This window comes from Diabrotica undecimpunctata, chromosome 7 (assembly GCF_040954645.1).
Source record: "Diabrotica undecimpunctata isolate CICGRU chromosome 7, icDiaUnde3, whole genome shotgun sequence".
In the NCBI taxonomy this organism is placed as follows: Eukaryota; Metazoa; Arthropoda; class Insecta; order Coleoptera; family Chrysomelidae; genus Diabrotica; species Diabrotica undecimpunctata.
This window is the reverse complement of record NC_092809.1, coordinates 12,707,829-12,729,912: the sequence shown is the minus strand read 5'-3', so window position 1 is coordinate 12,729,912 and position 22,084 is coordinate 12,707,829. Positions and strand designations below refer to the sequence as shown.

At 33.0% G+C, this 22,084-nt stretch overlaps 1 protein-coding gene and 1 long non-coding RNA gene across 4 annotated transcripts in view; one reads left to right on the top strand and one right to left on the bottom strand.

Annotated features, from left to right (window-relative positions):
- LOC140444968 (uncharacterized) lies at window positions 1–12,415 on the top strand. The gene is made up of 2 exons (XR_011951352.1): window positions 1–3,874; window positions 4,215–12,415. It is a non-coding gene; the product is annotated as an uncharacterized lncRNA (long non-coding RNA).
- Window positions 9,238–22,084, bottom strand: part of Rfx (regulatory transcription factor Rfx) — a 100,201-nt gene continuing 87,354 nt past the window's right edge. For all 3 annotated transcript variants that reach the window (XM_072536724.1, XM_072536726.1, XM_072536725.1), the window contains one exon: window positions 9,238–21,634. In XM_072536724.1, the coding sequence (XP_072392825.1) occupies window positions 21,518–21,634 (117 nt within the window). In that variant the 3' untranslated portion in view covers window positions 9,238–21,517. The remainder of the gene's footprint in view (window positions 21,635–22,084) is intronic.

Genomic DNA, 22,084 nt, shown 5'->3' with positions numbered 1-22,084 from the left:
CAAGACTAGTTTATTTGTAACCGTAATTACATAGTATTGAAAATATAAAAATTACTTTTATTTTTCGAGATCTAACACAGTCCATTATGTGCAAAAGAAATTTCAAATTGTCCGTGATGTAAACAAGATCAAAATAAGTATGAAAAGCGCGCTGCTGTCCTTTATCTAAACATCTACAAAAATACACTTATTTCTTTTCCTAAATACATTGCAGAACATCCAACACCGGCATCTGCTGTTCTAGTTCGATTGCTACTATTTAAATAGTATTTACCCTGTTATACGTACGACAATGTGAATGTGAAAATGCATTTATTAAACGAAGAATTAATTATGTGCTTTTTCTATTACGAATTATTACGCCGTGGTCTATGTATTCTGTATTCTTTCCCTATAAAAGTAAGTGGCCTGTAATTGGAAAAGTTGTGTAAGTAAAAATCGGAAGTCACTTAGGAAAACACGATGCTACGCGCGAAATTGATCCAAATCAAAATGTGACATATCGCGTTGAAATTTCAAAAAGACAATTCAAAAAATTTTGCCAGATGAATTGAGTGTAAAAAAATGAGTGCCCGTTGGGTACCACATCTGTTGACCGAATGGCAGAAACCAATTCGATGAAGTGGTGACAAAAAAGTCTAGATCGGTTCGACACAGACGATTCAATCAATTTCTCTACTACATCAATGAACCGTTACTGCGGATTGGTATACAACCATTTATTTGCCAGAAGAAATTGCTGAATTTCGAAAGTTACATCCAAACGGCGAATCATCCTTTATCGAGACTCCTCAGAGACGTTAAATTCCCTAAGATTTTTTTAACTTTTAAAACACAATAATTTATTTATTATTATTTTACTAAAAAATAAGAAAGTCTACTTTTTAGGAAGGACCCAATTGACAGAAAACATCGAGGAAGATCTCGTCCTCACTGGCTGGACGTTGTTGAAGTAGATTTGAGCAAGCTGGGAGCCAGAAGATGGCGCACAGTAGCTTAAGATCGATCTGCTTGGTGACAGATAATGGGTTAATGCCGGACTCTATATGAATATGAACCGTAGAGCCGTGGACTAAGTAAGTATATACAAAGTATAACCGACACTCGATGTACTAGACTCGTCAAATCGTCAAATCTTAAATTGTGAAATAAAATGATACCTCAAAATTAACTTCACACTAATTTTTGTTAAGAAAATCAAAAGATATAGTCCTAAATATCTGGTTCTGAATCTAGTTGTTAGATTGAAAAGGAATGGGGAGCTACCGCGGCAAGAAAAAAACTACTGGACAGGAAAATAAATTGTTTTTCACTTCTTAATTTAAAATTAGATATTAAATCGTCGAGTTTTATGGAAATCAACTTACATACTAATACAAAGTTACAACTAGTAGTGTCATTCATTTAAAAAAAATCAAATTACAATTATAAAATTAGGTTTAGGAATCAGTTATTCTAAAATTTATACGTATGATCCATGATTTAAATATATAGTAGCAACCGAACTATCAAAACCATCCTATAGTGCGTTTTGGTTACTAAATTCGATAATTTAGCGAGTCACACGCATTTTAAAAAGTCCGGATTGGCTTTCAAAAAGCTTCTAATGGGCGACAATTACCCTGACTAGCAACTTTAATTTTTACAACAAACCGACAACTTTTGTTAGTTCCCTGAATTCCAAAATGGGACCAACGATTTAAGAAAATTCGAAGCCAATGCGGTCCAGTAATTGAAGCACATGCAATCAGTAAATACTTATTTGTGAAATATGGCGACTATACAAAATTGTCAACAGCACATTTAATTTTTGTAAATACAAAATTTATATTTTTCTATTCACAAACTTATAGCTATATTCGTATCTTTGTGAGGCAACTTTTGTGTTTAAGACCACTAATCACATTACAACTGACAGATTTTTGACAATAGATGGTATTTAAAACACCTCATTATTGTGATGCCACAATTTAATTTATATGAAGTTATCTTTATTCTACAAAAACTTAATAATTATAAGGTGCCTAATAAGTAGGAAGAGTATAAGTCAGTTTTTGTTGCTTGTGAGGATTGTTCACCATCTGATCTGTCATTGGTTTCTCCACACGTTCTTAACGAGTACAAGTCAGTTCATGCCATAATTTTTTGTACAACAAACATTAATCTTAAGAAATAACAGTCCAACCTCTGTTTATACGATAAGTATAAAGAATATATATAGTTTCTAGAAAACACTATTATTTGACTTATACTCTTACCACTTATCACCTTAGCATGTATCGTAATTGGTTTCTGAAATCTTTTAAACTAGTTATTATGCCATATATATAGAGAGGCAGCCTTCGTTTGACTCAAGTTCAGGGATAAAGCGCTTAACGCTGGCCTAAATTTAAATCGGTTAGGAAACCATGTTTGAGTTCTATTACCCAGGATTCCCACATGAAGAGCATTTGGCTGACAGTTGTACCCCTATCACGCATATGAGTGCTATAGGGGGGAAAGGGATGGTCTGCAGCATTGAAGCGAGGTGAAGTGATTCCTGTTTTACACGAGTTAATTCACCTCGCTCCAATGAATTATTACACCCGAACGTAATTCTAAGGGGTGAACGTGTCTCGCAGCCTGGCTTTATTTAAATTGCTTCTGACTCTAGTTGTATATGCTCATGATACTAGCACTAGCGCTCTGGTTGAGATGCGCTCCAATACAATATTCTTGCATGAGAAACAAATGGGTACAGTCGCTATAACGTTCTCGTTCCAATTCCAACTAGATCTCGAGCTATTTCAAAAAAATATTTTACCGAATTATATAAAAAATATAACTAATACGATCACAATAAATAATATTTTTAAATTGTCATATCTATTAAATTAAAACTAGCCAGTTAAAAAATATTTTTAATATTCAATTACAAATCAATCTATAATGGAATTGAAACAGCGTTGGTTTAAAAAACTTTTGAACAGAATTCGAGCAACAAAAAATATTGCGCCGATCTTCTTCTAAATGTGCCTAACTTCTAGAGATGTTGGCGACCACATTGACCCATCTTATTCTATTCACAGCAGCTCGAAATAGATCAGTTGACATTAGACCAGTCCACTTCCTATTGCGTTAATAGCAGATCTTAAATGTGAAGACCAGAGGATATGATACCGAACCAAAAGTAGAACCTTTGTTTGAATAGACCATACTCTCCTAAAAATAAGGCAAAAAGCTGGTAGGTACGTATAGATTTTTTACTATTTGAGATAAAACAGATTTATTTAAACTACAAAAAACATTTGACACTTTGAGGGGTCTTAATATCCGAAAACGGTGTCAAGATTCTTTATGATACAGAGTATATGTGATTGTATATCTGTATTTACTGATCGTAAAAGATCTGCAGTGTCTATGGCATAATATTCTTAAGATATATAGACGTTCGTTAGAATTTTAGTAGTTTTAACAATAGGTTGACGTGAGTACGATTCGTGTTGTAACATTTGGCGTGTATCTGTTGTACGTTGTATCATGTCTTTCTTATCGCATAATTAAGAATATAAAGGCGAAGGTGAAGGCATTTTATTTGATTTAAGGTCTAGGTATAAATATTAAGTGCACATTTTTTTTCTAAAATAAGACCACTGTTAGCATTCATTGATTTCCTTTTCCTAAGATTAATTTATTAGTTAAGTTATATAAGTTCTAAAATATCTTGTTTTTGGGAAACATATCTTAACAGAACTATTTAAGGATGGATGTTTGGCTCAAAAAGTCTTAATTTGCATAACTAATTCATATGTCTGACTATAAATGCAGTGGTAATACCTCTTGTACTACCATGTTATCGCATCTATTATACTTTATCTCTACACTAGTGTGTGTGGTGTTTTATTCTTCTTCTTTAAGTTTCATCTTCTATCGAAGGTTGGAAATCATCATGGCTATGCGGACTCTGTTGACTGCCGCTCTAAAAAGTTCTGCACTACTGCATTCAAACCATTCTCTTAAGTTTTTAAGCCAGGATATTCTTCGTCTTCCCACATTTCGCTTTCCTCGGATTTTGCCTTGCATAATAAGTTGTAATAATGCGTATTTTTGCCCTCTCATCACATGTCCTAAGTACTCAAGTTTTCGTCTTTTGATAGTTAATATTATTTCCGCCCCATTTCCTATCATTCTAGTTACTTCCACGTTTGACATTCTTTGAATCCATGATATGATAGGTGTTTTATTAAGCTCCTGTATTTCTTTGACTAAAATTTGGTACTGTCTTGTATGATGAGTGTTTCTCTTTTGATCAGTAAACAAGTATTGAAATTATTTTTATAATTGCACTGTTTTGAGAGTTTTTTTAGACGTATAGAAATGTATGTTGGCAACACTTTTTTAACTGGCGGCCATTTTGACAGCTGTCAAGTGATTTATGTTTAGTTTGGTTTGGCATTTCAGCATTAATAGACTGGCAGAACAGAGTGACGAGTGACGAATAAATTGTGTTAATTTATTTTCAAAATCATGGTTCTGTTCGAAATACGTATCGCGCACTATATCCAATTTATGGTCAACCTAATCGTCCATCAGAGCAATTAATTCGATTAACCATGGAACGTTTTCAAATCAACGGTAGGCAACTCGCTTACCGCAGAACGTCGAAAATTGGACCGCCAAAAATATTTAAATATTCCAATCACATAAATTTTAAATAAAATTTTTAAAAGCCTTTTCCTAAGTTTCATTGCCACCATAGGCTTGGCAATACGGCCGCCGGTTAGTTTGAGCATCCACGCGTAGATTTGGCAACACTGCCGCCTCGCAGACATTCTGCGCAGACGGCTGCCTCGCAGGCAGTCGTAGTCACGTAGTAGAGCTGAGAGCATATGAGTGTTGTTGTGACTGTTGGCTAAGTAAAGATCAAGTGATTGAATATTTTTGGCAAATAAAACAAGAAATAACTAACTTCTTAGAAAACCTGAATACCTATGAAGCAATAAAGCATTTGGAGTTCCCGGCAAACGGAAGAAGTATGTTGGCTGTGGCTTTCCTGAAAGTCATTTTGCAACACTAATGAGCTCAGTACCAAACTACAAGGAAATGAGAAATTAATATGTGATCTGATACAAAGTGTGTCCTCGTTCCGTCGCAACTCGATATTTTTGAAATATTCATTGCAAGTCAAAAACTAATAATTCACTTTCCAACAACTCTTGAACACAAGAATACCTAATTCTGAATCAGAAATATACGTTTAAGTACTTTTAGATTTCATTGAAGGTCTTAAAAATAAATTCGCAGGAAAATTTGAAGACTTTGTAGACGTAGAAAAGTTGTCGGTATTCTTGAAAGCGCCTTTTGCAGTTCTTCCAGTAGGAGAATGGAGTGATGTTGTTGCGAATCTGTTCCCCATTTCAATGCCCTTGCTCAAAATGGAGATTATAGACTTGCAGGAAGACATTTTGTTGAAAATGCATAAAACTGCATCCTACCAAGAATTTTGGAGTAAATATGTTCCAGAGAAATGTAAAAACTGCAAGGAATTAACTATTTACCTTAATACTATGTTTGGCTGCACATTTCTTTGTGAAACTTCGTTTTCAAAAATGAATTTTTTGATGAACAAATATCGATAAAGATTGACAGACGCTCACCTTGAGGACACTATTCGCATTAGCTGCTTCCAGCATGAGCACACTGTACTGAACTTTAAAAAACAACACTCAACGCTCAACAACACAAGAAGTGTAATATTTCAAATTTATTTAAAAATGTACACCTCTTTGTTGTATTTCATACCGTGTTGTGAGTGAAAATTAAAATAAGCTAGCAAATCATACAAGTACTTTTGACAAAACTTCATGATATGCTTCTGTCGAGTGAATCAAATTTAAGGTGTTCATTGTTAATTTGATTCAGTCGATGAAGGCGTATAACGAAGTTTTGCCGTTTATTTAAATATTTAAATTATAATTTAAATATGAAAGTTAAAATATCTGGGACATGTAATGAGGGGACAGCGATATGAACTGCTAAGGCTAATAATACAGGGAAAGATAAGAGGAGGAAGGAGTATAGGAAGAAGGAGAGTGTCATGGTTGAAGAATTTAAGGGACTGGTTTAAATGCAGTTCTATAGAACTCTTCAGAGCAGCAGTAGATAGAGTAAAGATAGTGATGATGATATCCAACCTCCAATCGAGAGACGGCACTTAAAGAAGAAGCCATTTATTTCCTGGACCCCCCAAAACTCTTATAAAATATGTCTGGATCCCACCCCCCAAAATTAGTTGCCGACCCCTGCTCTAAATAATAACACGCATCTACAGAGACGTCATACTGTGCGTCCAGAAGAAGTTGTAACTGCTGGGAAGTCCATTTGCAATATCCAACAATCACAAATAGAGCAAATATACAGCCTGGACTACATATTGGTGACTGCTTCAAACGGTACTACACAACACAACATTATAAAATGTATTTTTTTAACTTGTGTATAAATGTATTTTTATCTGTAATAATCTGAGTGTTAAATACAACGAAAATATCACAAAGTATAGATATCTGGAAATTCAAATACGAAGACGATGGAGAATGGAAAGCATTCAGGCAATGCCTATGTTTCTTTCTACTACAGGAATCATTCCGAAGAACTTCGTACAGAACATAAAAAAAGCTGGGGCAAAATGAAATTATAAGACTGTGCAGAAAGCTGTATTACTCTAACGTCCCGATGTGTAGAGATACTCCAGCATACCAAGTCACCTAGGGCTCGATAACACGGAAAGAGTCCTACCAGAGCTCAATCCTTTTGATATCGTAGGTATCTGGGATGAGTGAATTTTCTCCGTAGAGGGAGTGAGAGCCGTACGGCTAAATCTGAATGATAATCTTTGTTTTGATAATAATTGATAACGAAGTTTTATTTGCGTTTCTCCCTCCTCATGATTTATTATTTTTGTAAACTTTTATTTTTTTATTTAGTGTTTTTCAATTTTTTTTTATTTAGTTATTTTTAATGTTATAATGGTATATTGGTGATAAATTATTGTGTTTAATTTGAATAAACATCTGTGCAAACATACTATTTTCTAAAAAACAGTAAAAAAATTCCATTGTTTTATACTAAGTGTATCTACTATGCAATTTTAGCGCAATAAAAATTCCGAGTAGATAGATAAGTAGATAAAATAATAATCTAAGTACAGTATAATCACAAAAAAACCAGCGGCGGCCGGCCAGGTGAAGTAGGTGAAGGTGAGGTTCACCAAAAAAATATAATTAAATTGAGACAAATAAATAAAAAATGAAAGCAACATTATTATATCTAAATTCTGAAATCAATTATTTATTCTCTTTTATTTAATCTAAAAATTAAAAAGACAACTAGCTTTATTAGCAGTACGTACTTGACGGTCAAGTCCTGCCCTGTGCCACTAGCCGTGTACTGAATCTTAGTATTCAGGAATAGGTGAATATAATTTTTGAAATGCGAAATGCATCTGCATAAGCGTTCACGGTTGCCATGACAACGTGACGTCAGCCTATCGTTAGTGATAGCTGAGAAAACTGGTGAGTGCAGTTCCGTCTATAAATATATTATTCGTCTTCACCCACTGTTGGATGTGTATTTGGTATTCCTATTTTTCGGAAATTTCTCTCAGCGACAATATTTTGAAATTTAGTCTATTATATAGATATTTTTTATATAGTATAGTGTATAGTGTAGTATTTATTAGTTTAGTTTAGTCACAGTATTAATTTTATTTGTTTAGTGCACTTTATTAATACATTTCTCTGTGGTTTGTTTCGGATTTCGGATATAAAGTTTCTATGGATTTCGTTTGGACAAAAATAATTTTAGACAGACATAAATCCAATTAATGACTTCTTCTTCTTCTTCCTATGCCGTCTCCATTAACGGAGGTTGGCGACCACATTTCTAAAAGTTTCTCTGTCTTTTGCAACGTGGAATAATTCGTCTACAGTCATGTTTGTCCAGTCTCGAATATTTCGCAGCCATGATTTCCTCTTTCTACTTATTCCCTTTTTGCCATCGACTCTACCCTGCATGATGACCTGCAAAAGACTATGTTAAATGGTAGCTAAATTAATGACTTGGTGTGTAATATATTAGAGACTCCGTTTAGGCATTGGAAAAATGAAGATAAAAGGGATGTTCTTTTACATGGTCGACCAACCAGTATTTTAAAGAGCTGCGTCTGATCCAGAGTGGTCGGCTGCAATCAGCATCTGACTCAGAGTGGGCGGCTGAATCGAAACTCACCAACCCGGTTAAGCAGGCGTGGTGTTTTAATCGCCAAAAAACCCTCAATGAAATGTCAAGGTTCAGAACTAAAATACCCCAGGCAAGCAGAACAAATCGTATCTAGTATAAGTGCCCTAAAAAACTGTTTTCAAGTTATTAGGGCCCTAAACTCTATACATTTTTTTAAAATTTTTAATGAGTTTTGGGAGCGACGTAGGTACCAAAACTCCTTTTGGTCCGGCAAGCTTTCCTCATCTTCACCACTTTTTAGGCCACGAGCCGCCGCTGAAAAGAACATATATACGAGTGCAAAGGGATAAACTGTTTTTTTTAATTGCTTTGGGTTCCCTATTTGGATTAGTTCTATACATAAATTTTATTTATGATATATTTGGAATGTGATTAGTGTCTTCTGTTTGAAAGAAATTACTTTTTTAACAAAATGAACGGTTATATATATATTCAAAAATACCTACTTACTTGTACTGATTAAGAGGAATATTATGTACCCTGCGTATTCTGTTTTTATGAATTTTTAATTTTTATTTATAATGGATGGATTACACTCTTGAGCAATGAACTTATCTACAGTCTGAGAATACATTTAAAACCATCTGACATTTAAGAAACATACGCAAGAGAGTAACTTTATCAATTTCTAAAAAAAATTATGTCATCTAACTTTATAAACAATATTTATGAATTTATGGATGAATGTTTTTATGGATTCGGACGTTTTTTTCTTTAATGCACATGAAATTTCGATAGAGAATTTTTTATTGCAATAAAATTAATAGATAAAATGATGTGATTTAAAAGTCGTAGAAGGGAAGTTTATATTATCAGATTTGGTTTTAAATATCTTCTCAAAGCATTTGTTATGCCCATATACATAAAATCCATATAGTTCTATAAATACAATACAAAAATATCCAAACAAAACTGGCGAAAAAATAGAAATTCGCAAGCTAAAAAAACTGCTAATCGTGAAAACAAAAATTTGTATTAAACATAAACAATATAAATCGAAGTAAATCAACAAATAAAATCAGTCGATTATTTAATATGAAAATAAATATAAATAAATACATAAATATTAATAACACTGCATGAAGTTGATGAAGACATTTTATAAATACTGTCAATGTAATTTATTTCTAATGATACTACGTACTACACTGCATAAAAATTAATGATAAATATTATTTATAACATACTTTCCTCAACAGACGTTATGAAAATTTGTTAATTTATTACAACACATAGCACATAGTAAACGTAAATTATTATGAGGATCGCAGCGAGTTACGTGAATGACGAATTTCGTATAGCATCGCCAGACTTCTACTGGCTAAACTATTGGAAGCTCGGCATTGCTTCAATGGCGTATTTGCGAAGTGTTAATCACTGCTAAGTGTTAGTGTTTTCTGCTAGTCAGACCGACTACTGTTTCATTACACTGATTCGATTCGGCTAAAATGTGTTCTTTTAACACGCACACAACGAACTTCACTGTATAAGTTATTATTTTATAATTACAAAGGCCAAGGACGAAAAAGCTTTTTTGATAAAATTACCTCTATCTTATGTATTTTAGTGTGCTGACTCCGAAAAAATGCTGTTTCACCCACCATTTTTTCATAATTTAACATTTAAAATTACATAATTACAGAATCTGACGAAAGTGGTCCAGGAAGTGATGGTGAATTTCAGTCCTTCAGAAAATTTACTACAGTTTTTTACATAAGCTGAGTTAGATGACTTAGTAAGAGATTTGGGTTTAACAAACGAAAAATCAGAATAGCTTGGCTCAAGATTAAAAGAAAAGAATTTGTTGTCGCCTGGTACATCTATTTACAAGAACAGGTACAGAGATAAGTTTGCTCAGTTTTTTAGTCAGGAAGGGGATTTTGTCTACTGTCATGATATTGATGGCCTAATGAATGAGTTTGTTATTGAGTATAATAAGTATGATTAGAGGCTCTTTACATACTCTTCCAAAACAAGTTTAAAGCTGTACTCTTACACAATCGGAACACGTATGCTTCACTTCCTACAGCTCATTCACCCATATGAAAGAGACATATGAAAATCTTGACACAATTCTACAGAAAATCAGCTGTTCAGCGCACAATTGAATGATCTGTGGAGATTTAAAAGTTGTTTGAATGCTACTTGGTCAACAAAAGGAATTTACAAAGTTGCCATGGTTTATTTGTGAATGGGACAGTAGAGCAAGAGATAAACACTGGTCCACAAAACAATGGCCCATAAGAAATGTTTTACCACCTGGCGAGAACATTTTGTACAAAACTTTGGTAGATCCAAAAAAGATCCTCCTTTCACCTCTACACATCAAGTTAGACTTAATGAAACAATTTATCAGTGCCTTGCATAAAGATGGAGAATGTTTCAAGTACTTGAGTGGAAAGTTTCCCCATCTATCAGAAGCCAAATTGAAAGAAGGTGTTTTTGTTAGAAAGACATGTGATGTGAGAGACCCTAACTACGCGCTTATAGTAGCTAATTTATTAGATAAGTTTAAAGATTTGGGATGTCTAATGCGCCTCAAAATCCACTTTTTGCATAACCATCTTGACTTTTTCCCTGAAAATCTGGGTGATGTCAATGAAGAACAAGGCGAACGATTCCACCGGGATATCAAGGTGATGGAAAAACGATACCAGGGACGTTGGAACACCAAGATGATGGGTGATTAATGTTGTTCACTTCATCGGGAACAACAAAATGCCTCACATAGGAGAAAAAGCTACTTGAGAAGTTTTACAGAAAAAAGAGAAAGAAAATACAAAAGTATTGACTCCTGAAATGATTGTACAGACCTATACTATTACAGGATAAGAATTAGATAAAAGGTATTATTCTAATAATGTATGATTTTAATGTATTTCGGTATTTTTTCTGTTTCAAATAATTATAATGTAGAATAAACCAGTGTCACATTGTGCGAAAACTGTGGGTGATACGTCAAATCTAATTTGATTCTTTTTTAGCGCGAAAAAATACATAAAATTCACATAAATTTGTAAGAAAAGTTTTATAAATCTTTTTTTTTTGTTGGCCTGTGTCAAGATTAGACAAAATATGAATCATAAAAAGAGTTAATTGAATAAAGTGACCACAAAATAAATAGGTAAGTAAAAAAGAAAAATAGTAATACTTAATGCTAACACATTATCATATCGCCGACAGTTACGCTCAAGAATCTCGGTACTCAGTTCAGTAAACTTCACATAACCAAGCCTAATTATAAGACAGAATAGAGGAATGCTTAAAAGTTCATGGACAGCAATGCATTTTATACCATGATACTGGTTATGCAGGGTGATTATTTGAGGGTTCCAATTAGATGTTTGATAGAAATTTGATATAATCAATATCTGAAAATTTAGTCTAAAAAGTTTTTGGGATGCCCAATTATTATAAAATATTTAAAACCTCCTACCACTTCCGATTATACCGGAAGTTGACTAAAACTCCTATATTTAAAATATGGAAGTTTTAGTCAAATTTCGATAGGTACATCCGGAAAATATTTTAGATAAATTGGGCATATCTAAAAACTCTTGATCCTAAACTTTTAGATATTATGTCAAGTTGTTCTAAAACCTCTAATTGGAATTCCCAAAGAATCACCTATATACTTAGGCTACCATAAATTTTCAATGTATCTGTTGATTCTCTCGTTCAAATTCTCTGATATAAATATAATTTCCTTCTTAATACATCAACTTCATACAGAAACCGAAATAATAAAATTGCTGATGCCAAAACATAAAATGCACAGAATTATATACATCTATTATTTGTCACACCAATGTTTTGACGGCACTTAAATATGCAGTTATATTAATATAACTGAGATTGCACAATGATAATAACACCTAAACTTTCTTACACTTGCTAGAGTTTTACTACAATAGGTTATACCTTTCAACTGAGATAACTTTTATGCAAACTTATGGATATAAACTATTTACATGTGACAATAATACAATAACTATTTAGTAGAAAACAATTTATCGAAATATTTACAAAAGTTGATGTAGCAACTTTTAGTGTTGATTGAAAGGGTACACCAGGTTAGGATGTGTAAAATGCCCTCACTTCCAAAATTCAATTTTTTTACAATCTATGTGGTTAAGGTTGATCTGCACCCCCCAAAAGACAAACCCCAAATTCAAAAAATTTGAAAAAATTTGAGAAGGTATATGGGATGTCTAGAAGTATTTTGACAACTTTTAAACAAACTTCATGTTTTCGTTTTTGAAAAAACTCAAAAAAACTACTTTTTTCCAAGTATAAAGCGGGAAAACCAAACATAGGATTTTGTTTATTTTGTTTACAGCATCAAGATATGATTATAAGAAATACTTATGAATTTTTTGAAAATTTTTGAATTTACAGTTTTGTTCCAATAGGAAAAAATAATATGTTTCGGCTTATAATAAAGTTACCGGTAAGAAACCGAAAATTTTTTTAATAACAACATATTTAAAACTGTAAAAGTGGAAAATATTTGCAACAAAAAGTTAAATATTTTTTCCTAAACATATGAAAAATCTCGTTAAACAAGAATTATGTCTTGAACTGCCGCCTTAAAATCGTAATGTAGGGAGATGGCTCCATCTGAAGCAATGGTAGTATTTATCATCGATAGATAGCATTACGTTCGGCTTCGAAACGCTTCAAGCAAAACGTCACACTAACAGGGTTGCCATATCAATTACTTTGTACAACACTTTGGCAGATAACAACAAAATTTAATAGGAATGTTATCGGTTTGAACTTTGAACCGGTCATGCTGAAACTTACAGAGTTACAGAATAGTAGATACTGCAACTTTTATTTTGAAAGTAGGATATCATAAAATTTACACTCTATAAGTAATATATCTATAAAAAACCTATTTAGTTTTAAAAACCTATTTAGGCGTTTATGGTTAATTATTTTAGTATTTATAAAAATAGTGTTTCTTGCATAACCAGTATCGTACACAGAATTTGTCTGAGGGGGGGGGGTTTGAAATTTTTTTATGCTACCTCCATTTTGAGTCCATAAAATTTGGGTTTTAGTTTAATTTAAAGTACTAAAGATAGCAGTGCCAAAGATTCAGGTATCTATTATCCTGCCTACCAACTAAAACCACCCTCTCTTACTTGTGTGCATTTGACTGTCGCACGTACCGTACTCCGAAAGTGGGGTGAAGACATTTTTGGAACACTCACTTCTCTTATCTAAATCTTATCTATTGTTCTGAAACTATTTTCTTGTGGCTTTTAAAGTAATTACTATTTTAATGGGAATAAGCCAACTTGTAAATACAATTTATTTTGGAGACGGCTATCGCCGTATTCCCGTTCTTCTCCGCCAATTCTGCCGGTTTAAGGCATGCTCCTCCTCCAAACCTTTCGATTCCATCGCTCTTCTAATTCCTTCATTCCATGAGCGTCAAGTTCTACCTCTTTTTCTTCTTCCGGGGGGGCATCCATTTGTGAAGTTTTTGGGGCCAACGTTCGTCAGGCATTCTCAATAGGTGTCCAAACCATTTTGAACCTCTTTTTTTCTATTCTGTCAATGACCGTTTCTGTAGCGTTGGTCTTCCTTTCCTGGCTTGATGTTCTAGCACTTCTTCTCAAATAATCCATTTCAACTGCTAACAATCTTCTCTTCAGGTCTGCATTGACAATTGTTTATACTTCAGAGCCATAACAAAGAACTGATTCGACCATGGTTTGCCCTATTCTTTTTTTGTTCCTTTTGGAAATGTTGCGATCCCACCATAAGGAGTTCAGATATCCTACAATTTTACGTCTCTGAGTAATTCGGTGTTTAATTTCGGTTTGTCCCAAGCCGTTCTTAGTAATGAGTGCACTTAAATATTTAAATTTTTTCACTTGTTTGATTTCCACGCCTCGTCGATCAACACTTCAAACCTTGCATCTGAATTGATAACTAAATATTCTGTTTTATTCATGCTGACTTGTAACCCACATTTTACATATTCTCTGTATAGATTATCATAAATTCTAGATCATAAAAATCTTGAGCTAGGACGACTTGGTCATCCGCAAAGTTCAGGAAGAACAGTACGTCATTTCTTATGGGGATTCCCATTCCCAGGCAGTGGTTTTTCCAATTATGGAGGGCTGCCTCAATATATAAATTAAACAGTGAGTGTGACATTATGCATCCTTGTTTTAGTCCTTTAGTTACTTTTATTGGCTCTGATAGTCTATTTCCGATTTTTAGGTAAGTAGTGTTCTCCCTGTATACTTCTGTAATTATTCCTAAAAGTATGGACTAATGTCGAGTTGTTGCCACAATTTAAGTCTTGGAACTGTATAATACGCCTTTTCTAGGTCGATGAAGGCTAGATGTACTTTGGTACCAACTACTATTCTTTTTTCTATTAATTGTTGGAGTATAAACAAGTTATTAGTGCAAGATCAAAGATCAAAGATTCAAACGTCAATAAACTTATTTTAACCTTCAATTGTGGCTTATTTCCATTAAAATAGTAATTAGATCTTATCTCTGTCATTGGCTCGGTTGGTGTTTCTCTTCTTCTTCTTTCTTTTTAATGACTGCTCGGATGTAATTGTGAACACTATTCCATTCCTCCGTACTTCCTCCAGTCATCTTCACGATCATCTCTCTTACAGTCACAGGGTTCATACCTATTTCTTTCTCTGTTTGATGAGTGAACCTCTGCATGGGCGACATCCCAATGAGGTCAGTCAAGACCATGTCGACAATATAGCGTCGAACTATTGGCTGACGTCAGGAAAGATGTTCCCTGAAACAGAAGATTCACTACTAGCCATTCAGGATCAGATTATACAAACCAAAAATTACCTGAAATATATCGTCAAAGACCCTCAGGTCCAGAATGACAAATGCCGAAATGGATGTTAAGCTCAGGAAACCATCAAACATCTTACCGGGGCTGTCAGGCATTTGCTGCAACTGAATATAAGGAACGGCACGACTCAGTAAGAAAGATCATTCATCAAGAGATAGCTATCAAACTGGGACTTCTTCAAACAAACCATCTTCCATATTATCAATACGTTCCTGAGAGTATACTTGACAATGACAACTACAAGCTATCCTGGGACCGCACTGTGCTCACAGAACAAACAGTGGCACATAATAGACCAGATCTCATACTAGTTATTAAACTAAAGAGACAAATAACATTAATTGATGTGGCGATACCCAACAACCATAATCTTCGTGTTAAACAGAACGAAAAAATCGCCACGTACAGGGATCTGGAAATTCAAATACGAAGACAGTGGAGAATGGAAAGTACCCAGACAATACCTATTATTCTCTCTACTACTGGAGTAATTCCAAAGAAACTCCTAGAAAACATAAAAAAGCTAGGTCTGAATGAACATCTCTACAAGACTATGCAGAAAGCTGTAGTACCCTCAACGTCCAGATGTGTACGAAAATTTTTGGGAGATACTCCAACATATCAAGCCACCTAGGGCTCGGTAACACGGAAAGAGTCCCACCAGAGCTCAATCCTTTTGATACCGTAGGTATCTGGGATGAGTCAATTTTCCCCTTAGATGGAGTGTGAGCCGTATGACTAAATCTGGGATACTAATACTCAAAAGCAAACTTAATTTCAAGCACATAGTAAAAGCAATAAACACATACGCAATACCACTTTTCACATACTCATTTGGCTTTATAAAATGGTCGAATACGGAAACTGAAGAACTAATTAGACCAAATAGAACCGTGATAACTAAATAGGCATCAACTACCCCAAATCGTACATCCAACGCATGACACTACCACGCACACAAGGTGAGAGAAGAACATCGTGTTTTGGAAATATCATTCACTACTTAAAGATAAAAAACAGCAAAAAACAAACACAAAAATATATAGAGCAGCAATTAGACCAGTGATAGCATACGTAGCGAAAGTAATATGTCGTACGAAAATAGATATAAAGAAAATAAAAATATAAATAAAAAGTAAAATATAAAGAAAAAGTAAGAATTATTAAAAGCAAAATGATAAGAATAAACAGCCCAATAAAGCCCGAACAAGGAGAATATAGAAGACTAATAAAGCATGAAATAAGAAATAGAAATATAACCGAAGAGGAAGACATAGTAAAATTTATTAATCCACACAGACTGAGATGGTTTGGACACATACAAAGAAGAGAAAAAGACGCACTAATAAGGAAGATATCAAACCTGAAACCAGTAATAAACAGACCAAAAGAAAGACATGTTCGCATGTTTTAAATAACATTTTTGACGATTGACCATTTTTCATATAAATCCCACTAAAATATTAAATAATACCAGATAATTTAATTTTTAACTATTCTATCAACAAAAATCTAATATATGATTGCATGTATAAATTTAGTGGTAATACAATATTCACAGATAGCGCCGCTAAGTACCTCTTTGTCGATAAAAATGTTTACATAATAAATATGTGTCATTTTTCAATGATATGGTGTGGATTATGTTCTTGCAAATGCGTAACTTTAATACATTCCGATTGACACAGCGGAGCAGTAAAATATTATACATAAAGATGTTGTTAAAGATATCTTTGCTTATTTGGTCTACTAGGTATTTGATAAAATTATTACTGTCTGCACAACTTGGCACCTCAGCCAATGGATATAATTATAGAAAACTGTAATTTATATTAGGGTTTGAAAATATTACAGAGTCGTCATGTAGAAATCTACGATTAAGTTAAAAAAATTACCACAGTAGTATGCCGCAGTAGAGCCATCTCTAGGATCAGAAACAAATTAATCGAGGGTGAAGATCAACCTTAAAAAAATCAGACTCAGCGCGATTTTAACACGACACATTTTAAACGAAAACATAGACTCGGATTGATAAATTTGTGACAAGCTACGACAAAACTGTAATTTAAATTTTTAGAGATTAATAATTGAGTAAATTTGAAATAATTTAATCCATTCTTCAACTAAAAGTACGAATAAAATAGTGCATATTATGGCTATCGTTGCCGTAAATAAATTAAATCGGGTTAATTTTTATATGCACACCAGATAAAATTTCACTGAACAGCACTGGTTCCGTTTAAAACATGGCTGATTCCGTTTGAGCGAACGAGATGCGCGTACTTATCTTGACAAGCAGAGTGGGCATTCCGATTGTTTATTATTCTGTGCCCCTACCCCAACACACTCTACCACCAAAAACTTTTTTTTTAATTTTCAATTAAAACATAAAAATTCACACGCATAGCTGAGGCTTTTGCAAAACTTTTGTATTTTTTATAGACCCATAGGTTGAGTATAACCTAAAAATATATTTTTTACGAAAAAAGCGTATAACTTTTGTTTGGAGATGGCTGCAGGTGTAGTTTTTTACAATTTTTTTTGATTTTTTAGAGATTTTTCCGTCAATTGCCTACAAAAACCCAAAAAAAACTGTTTTAGAAATTTTTGGGGAATCACTCCATTTTATAGACTTCAAAATAGATCAAATCAAGGTTTTTTTATGGATTCTATATAATTAGAAGTAATTGAGTCTTTTAGGAAATTCAAAATTTGAGCGAAACACCTTCAAACCACAAAAAAAACATGTTTTTAATATTATCATATTAACCATATTTTTTGAAATGGATAAAAAATAATATTCAGTGCAATTTTAGCCGCCACCGCTCTCCGTACCCCCCAAAACGTAATTTTTTCGATTTTATTTATTTTCGGTGGGTTAAAAATTTCAAAAAATTCACAAGCAAAGCTGAGACGTTTACTAAACTTGTCTCTTCTTATAGAACCGTATATTGAGTGTACATAACCTGAAAACGCATTTTTTTTTTTAAAAGAGCGTATAACTTTTTTTGAAGATGGCTGCACATCTATTTTTTTATGTTGTGTATTTTATCAAAAAACATATTACTAATTTTTTCCAGATTGTTCTGCGAGTCACCTTTAAAAATCCGAATAACTGTTTTGTAGTAGTTTTTGGAGATCTTCGTCATTTTATAGACTTCAAAATAGATCAAATCAAGGTTTTTTTTATAGGTTATAATTAATTTGAAACAACTAAGACCTTTAGAACATTCAAAAATCGGACAAAACACCTTTACACCCCCAAAAACCCATGTTTTAAGGGTTTTTGCGAATTTTACGAGGTTAGTAATATTTTTTGAGATCGATACAACCTGAATCATTGAGTTTCCAATTTATATTTAAACAATATATGAAAAAGAAAATTTCCAGGGTTCAAAGAACCAAATTCTACCATCCTTTACGCGAAAAATCAGGTTTTCTAGGGTTATTCGGGGGTTTTTACTGAAGTTACCCAACTTTTTTGCCTTTCTACATAAAACATGAGACGGGATTTTATTTTACAATCCAGTACAATCCTCAAAAAAAATTGAAAAACGAGTTCTTGGCATGTTTCAAGAAATTTCTAGCTTTTCTGAATATGGGAAATACATCGTTTTGTGTTATTTTATAAAATTTTTGAAAACATGCTGCTAAATGATGTCAAAAGTTTAAAAATTTGGTCAACTCCAGTAAAAACCCACGAATAACGCTTGAAAACCTGGTTTTTCGCATAAACGATGATTGTATTTGCTTCTTTGTGGCCTGAAAATATTGTCATATATTTTTAAATATGAACTGACAACCGACGTATTAAATCAGGTTGTATCGATCTCAAATAATACGATTAACCTCGCAAAAACTACAAAAACCCTTAAAAACCTTGAAAAAACAGTTTTTTTAAGCTTAAAGGCGTTTCTCACAACTTTTGAATATCCTAAAAGATTTTGTTACTTCAAATTATGTATAATCCATAAAAAAACCTTGATTTGATCTATTTTGAAGTCTATAAAATGGGGAAAATCCCCAAAAAACCCCTAAAAACCCAGTTTTTCGGGATATTGAAGGAGGCGCACCTGATGGAAAAATCTGAAAAAATCAGAAATATATTTTTTGATTAAATACACAAAACAGAAAAAAAACTAGATCTACTATCATTTCCAATCAAAAGTTATACGCTTTTTTCGAAAAAATAAAAAAAAATATATATATATTCACTCAACATACGGCTCTACTAAATAGACAAGTTTTATAAAAGCCTCAACTATGCTTGTGAATTTTTAAATTGATTTTAATCCAACGGAAAAAAAAATAATAAAAAACGAAAAAATGACGTTTTTGGGGGTAGCGGGAAGGGGTGACGGGCTAAAATTTTTCCGCTGTCTTATTTTTTATTCACATAAAACGTATGAAATGAAAAAATTGATTGAGGTAGTATCGATCTCAAAAATATGATTAATTTCGCAAAAGCCCTGAAAAAATATGGTTTTTAGGGGTGTAAAGCTGTTTCGTCCAATGTTTGAATGCCCTAAAGAACTCAGTTACTTCAAATTATATATAGCCTATAAAAAAACCCTGATTTGATCTATTTTGTTGTCTATGATATGGAGAAAATTCACAAAACACCCTAAAAACAGTTTTTTGGGTCTTTCAAGGTGGCGCACTTGACGGAAAAATTTGGAAAAAACAGAAATATAGTTTTTGATTAAATAAACTAAATAGAAGAAAAGTTAGAACAGCAGCTATCTCCAAAGAGTTGTTTTCGAAAAAAATTCGAAAAAAAAACTCGAAAAAAATAAACTTTTAAATGACTGCAATCCACCGAAAAAAAAAAATAGAAACGAAAAATGACGTTTTTGGAGTTAGGGTGGGGGGATGGTAGTAGAAGGTTAAAATTGTGATGAGTCTTATTTTTTAATCACGTAAAACCTAAAAAAAAACTGAAAAAAGATTGAATTCTACGAGTGAGGGCATTTTGCCTATCTTAACGGGATCTTTGCCCTTTCTTCTACAGTCTTTCACATCGAGGTCTTAGCTTTTCCGTAGATTATGTTGCCAGTATAATCCTTGTCATCATATTGAGTTAATATGTCACTTCTCGCATATAAGTGATATGCTTATATGCAAATTAATCAAATGTTTTACCTTGAGTATCAAATAAATTGTAAAGCGTGTGAAATTATATACATAATTGAGCAGACTAGATCAGCTTTTAGAAGAATGCTCAAGGTATTATGTAGCAGAAACCTAAAATTGATATTTCGGATGGGCCTAGTTCGTTGCTATGTGTTCTCGGCCTTTCTTTAGGGTGTCGAGCCTTGGACTGTGATTAAAAGTGATTTAAAATGCCTTGAGGCCTTCGACATTTGGTAATTTTAAAAGTTTCTTGAGTGGATAAGATTTCAAAATCCACAACACTAGAACGTCTCAGCAAGATCACCGAAATTATAAAAAGTACCAAGAAGAGAAACATGGAGTACTTCAGACATATAGTTAGAGGCCCCAAATATAGGTTGCTACAAAAATTAAGCAGGCAAACGTGGTACCGGGCCAAGAAAGTCTTAAAGGTTAAAACACTTGCGAGATTAATATGGTATTGATATAAGCATGTAATTTAAGGTGACATTGAATCAGATTAAAATATCTATGATGGTAACCAAGGTTCTGAAAGTCCGTGAAGAAGATATCAGTAGCTAAGACACCACACAACCTTGAAGATGCCCTGGCAACTCAATCTAGTGAAGTGGTATTAATTTTATAAGTAAATCTAGTTGCATTATTTCAGAGATTTATGCGACAACAAAATCCATACAAAAGTGTCTGAACGGTTTCTTAAAAGAATAGTTTTATAACTAAACCCATTAGACCGGCCGATTTATAAGAACTATTATGAAACCAACACAAACAGACATGGTGACACATTATTTTATCCGTGATGTATGGTAGTAAGTCATAAGGAAATGCAACAATTGAGTTCCAAACGTCTTTACCAGCTAACAAAACCTTCAGTTAAAGAAGTAAGTCAACTCTCCTCCAACAAATAAATGGATTCGCAAAAATAGTTTTTCGTATTTTGATTATAAGTATAGTGGGCTGTATTATTTTCAAATTAATAATTTTAGTGATCTTTTAAACATCTAATATATCTATAAATTTGCAAAAAGCTAAAATCAGTTTAAAAGTAGCAACAGTATAACCTTAAATGACCAGAACCGAACGAAATAGATAGAGGTGGTCCCAACAAACCTGAAAATAAAAATAAAACAAAAATGTCCGTTTGTAACTATTACAAAACAATGAATAAATAATTTTTTGGTGAAAAAACCTATTCTAATAGTGTAATCAATGAAATGGATAAACAACAATTCTGGTTTTGCTTTTAAGCTAGCTAATTTTAGGACGTTTTGATAGGGGCTCTGTTGGACTGACGCATGCCAGTTTTGTTGAAGAAAATCCATCGTTGCCGTAGACGCTCAGGCTGTTTTCCATTATATCTTGCTTCTAGAAATAAAAGAAATTTTGTGTATAACATATTTCATATTCCATATACTAGGTTACAAGTAAAACAAAAAGCAGATGACGGTTCGGCTAGAAGATTTTAAAAACTATTACAAAGAATTAGCATAAGAACTGGAGAAATGTAAAAAATATGAAAATATTAAGAAAAAAGACAAGAATTGATTATATTTAATTTAGTATTAAAGTGAATAATGAATGTTGTAGAAATAATTTTCTGAAGATTGAATCACAGATCTAGTAACAAAAGCAGAAGAAGATATTTTAAGTATCCTCAATATCATGATCAGAAACTATATTAAAAGGATATGAAAAATGAAGAAAGAGGAACTAGTGTAGAGTTTGTTAGTACTTGTACTACAATAATATCCATGTATTTTTCAGTTACACACCTCTTACTTTAGATCACTATTTAAAACATCTACAAAACAAGTT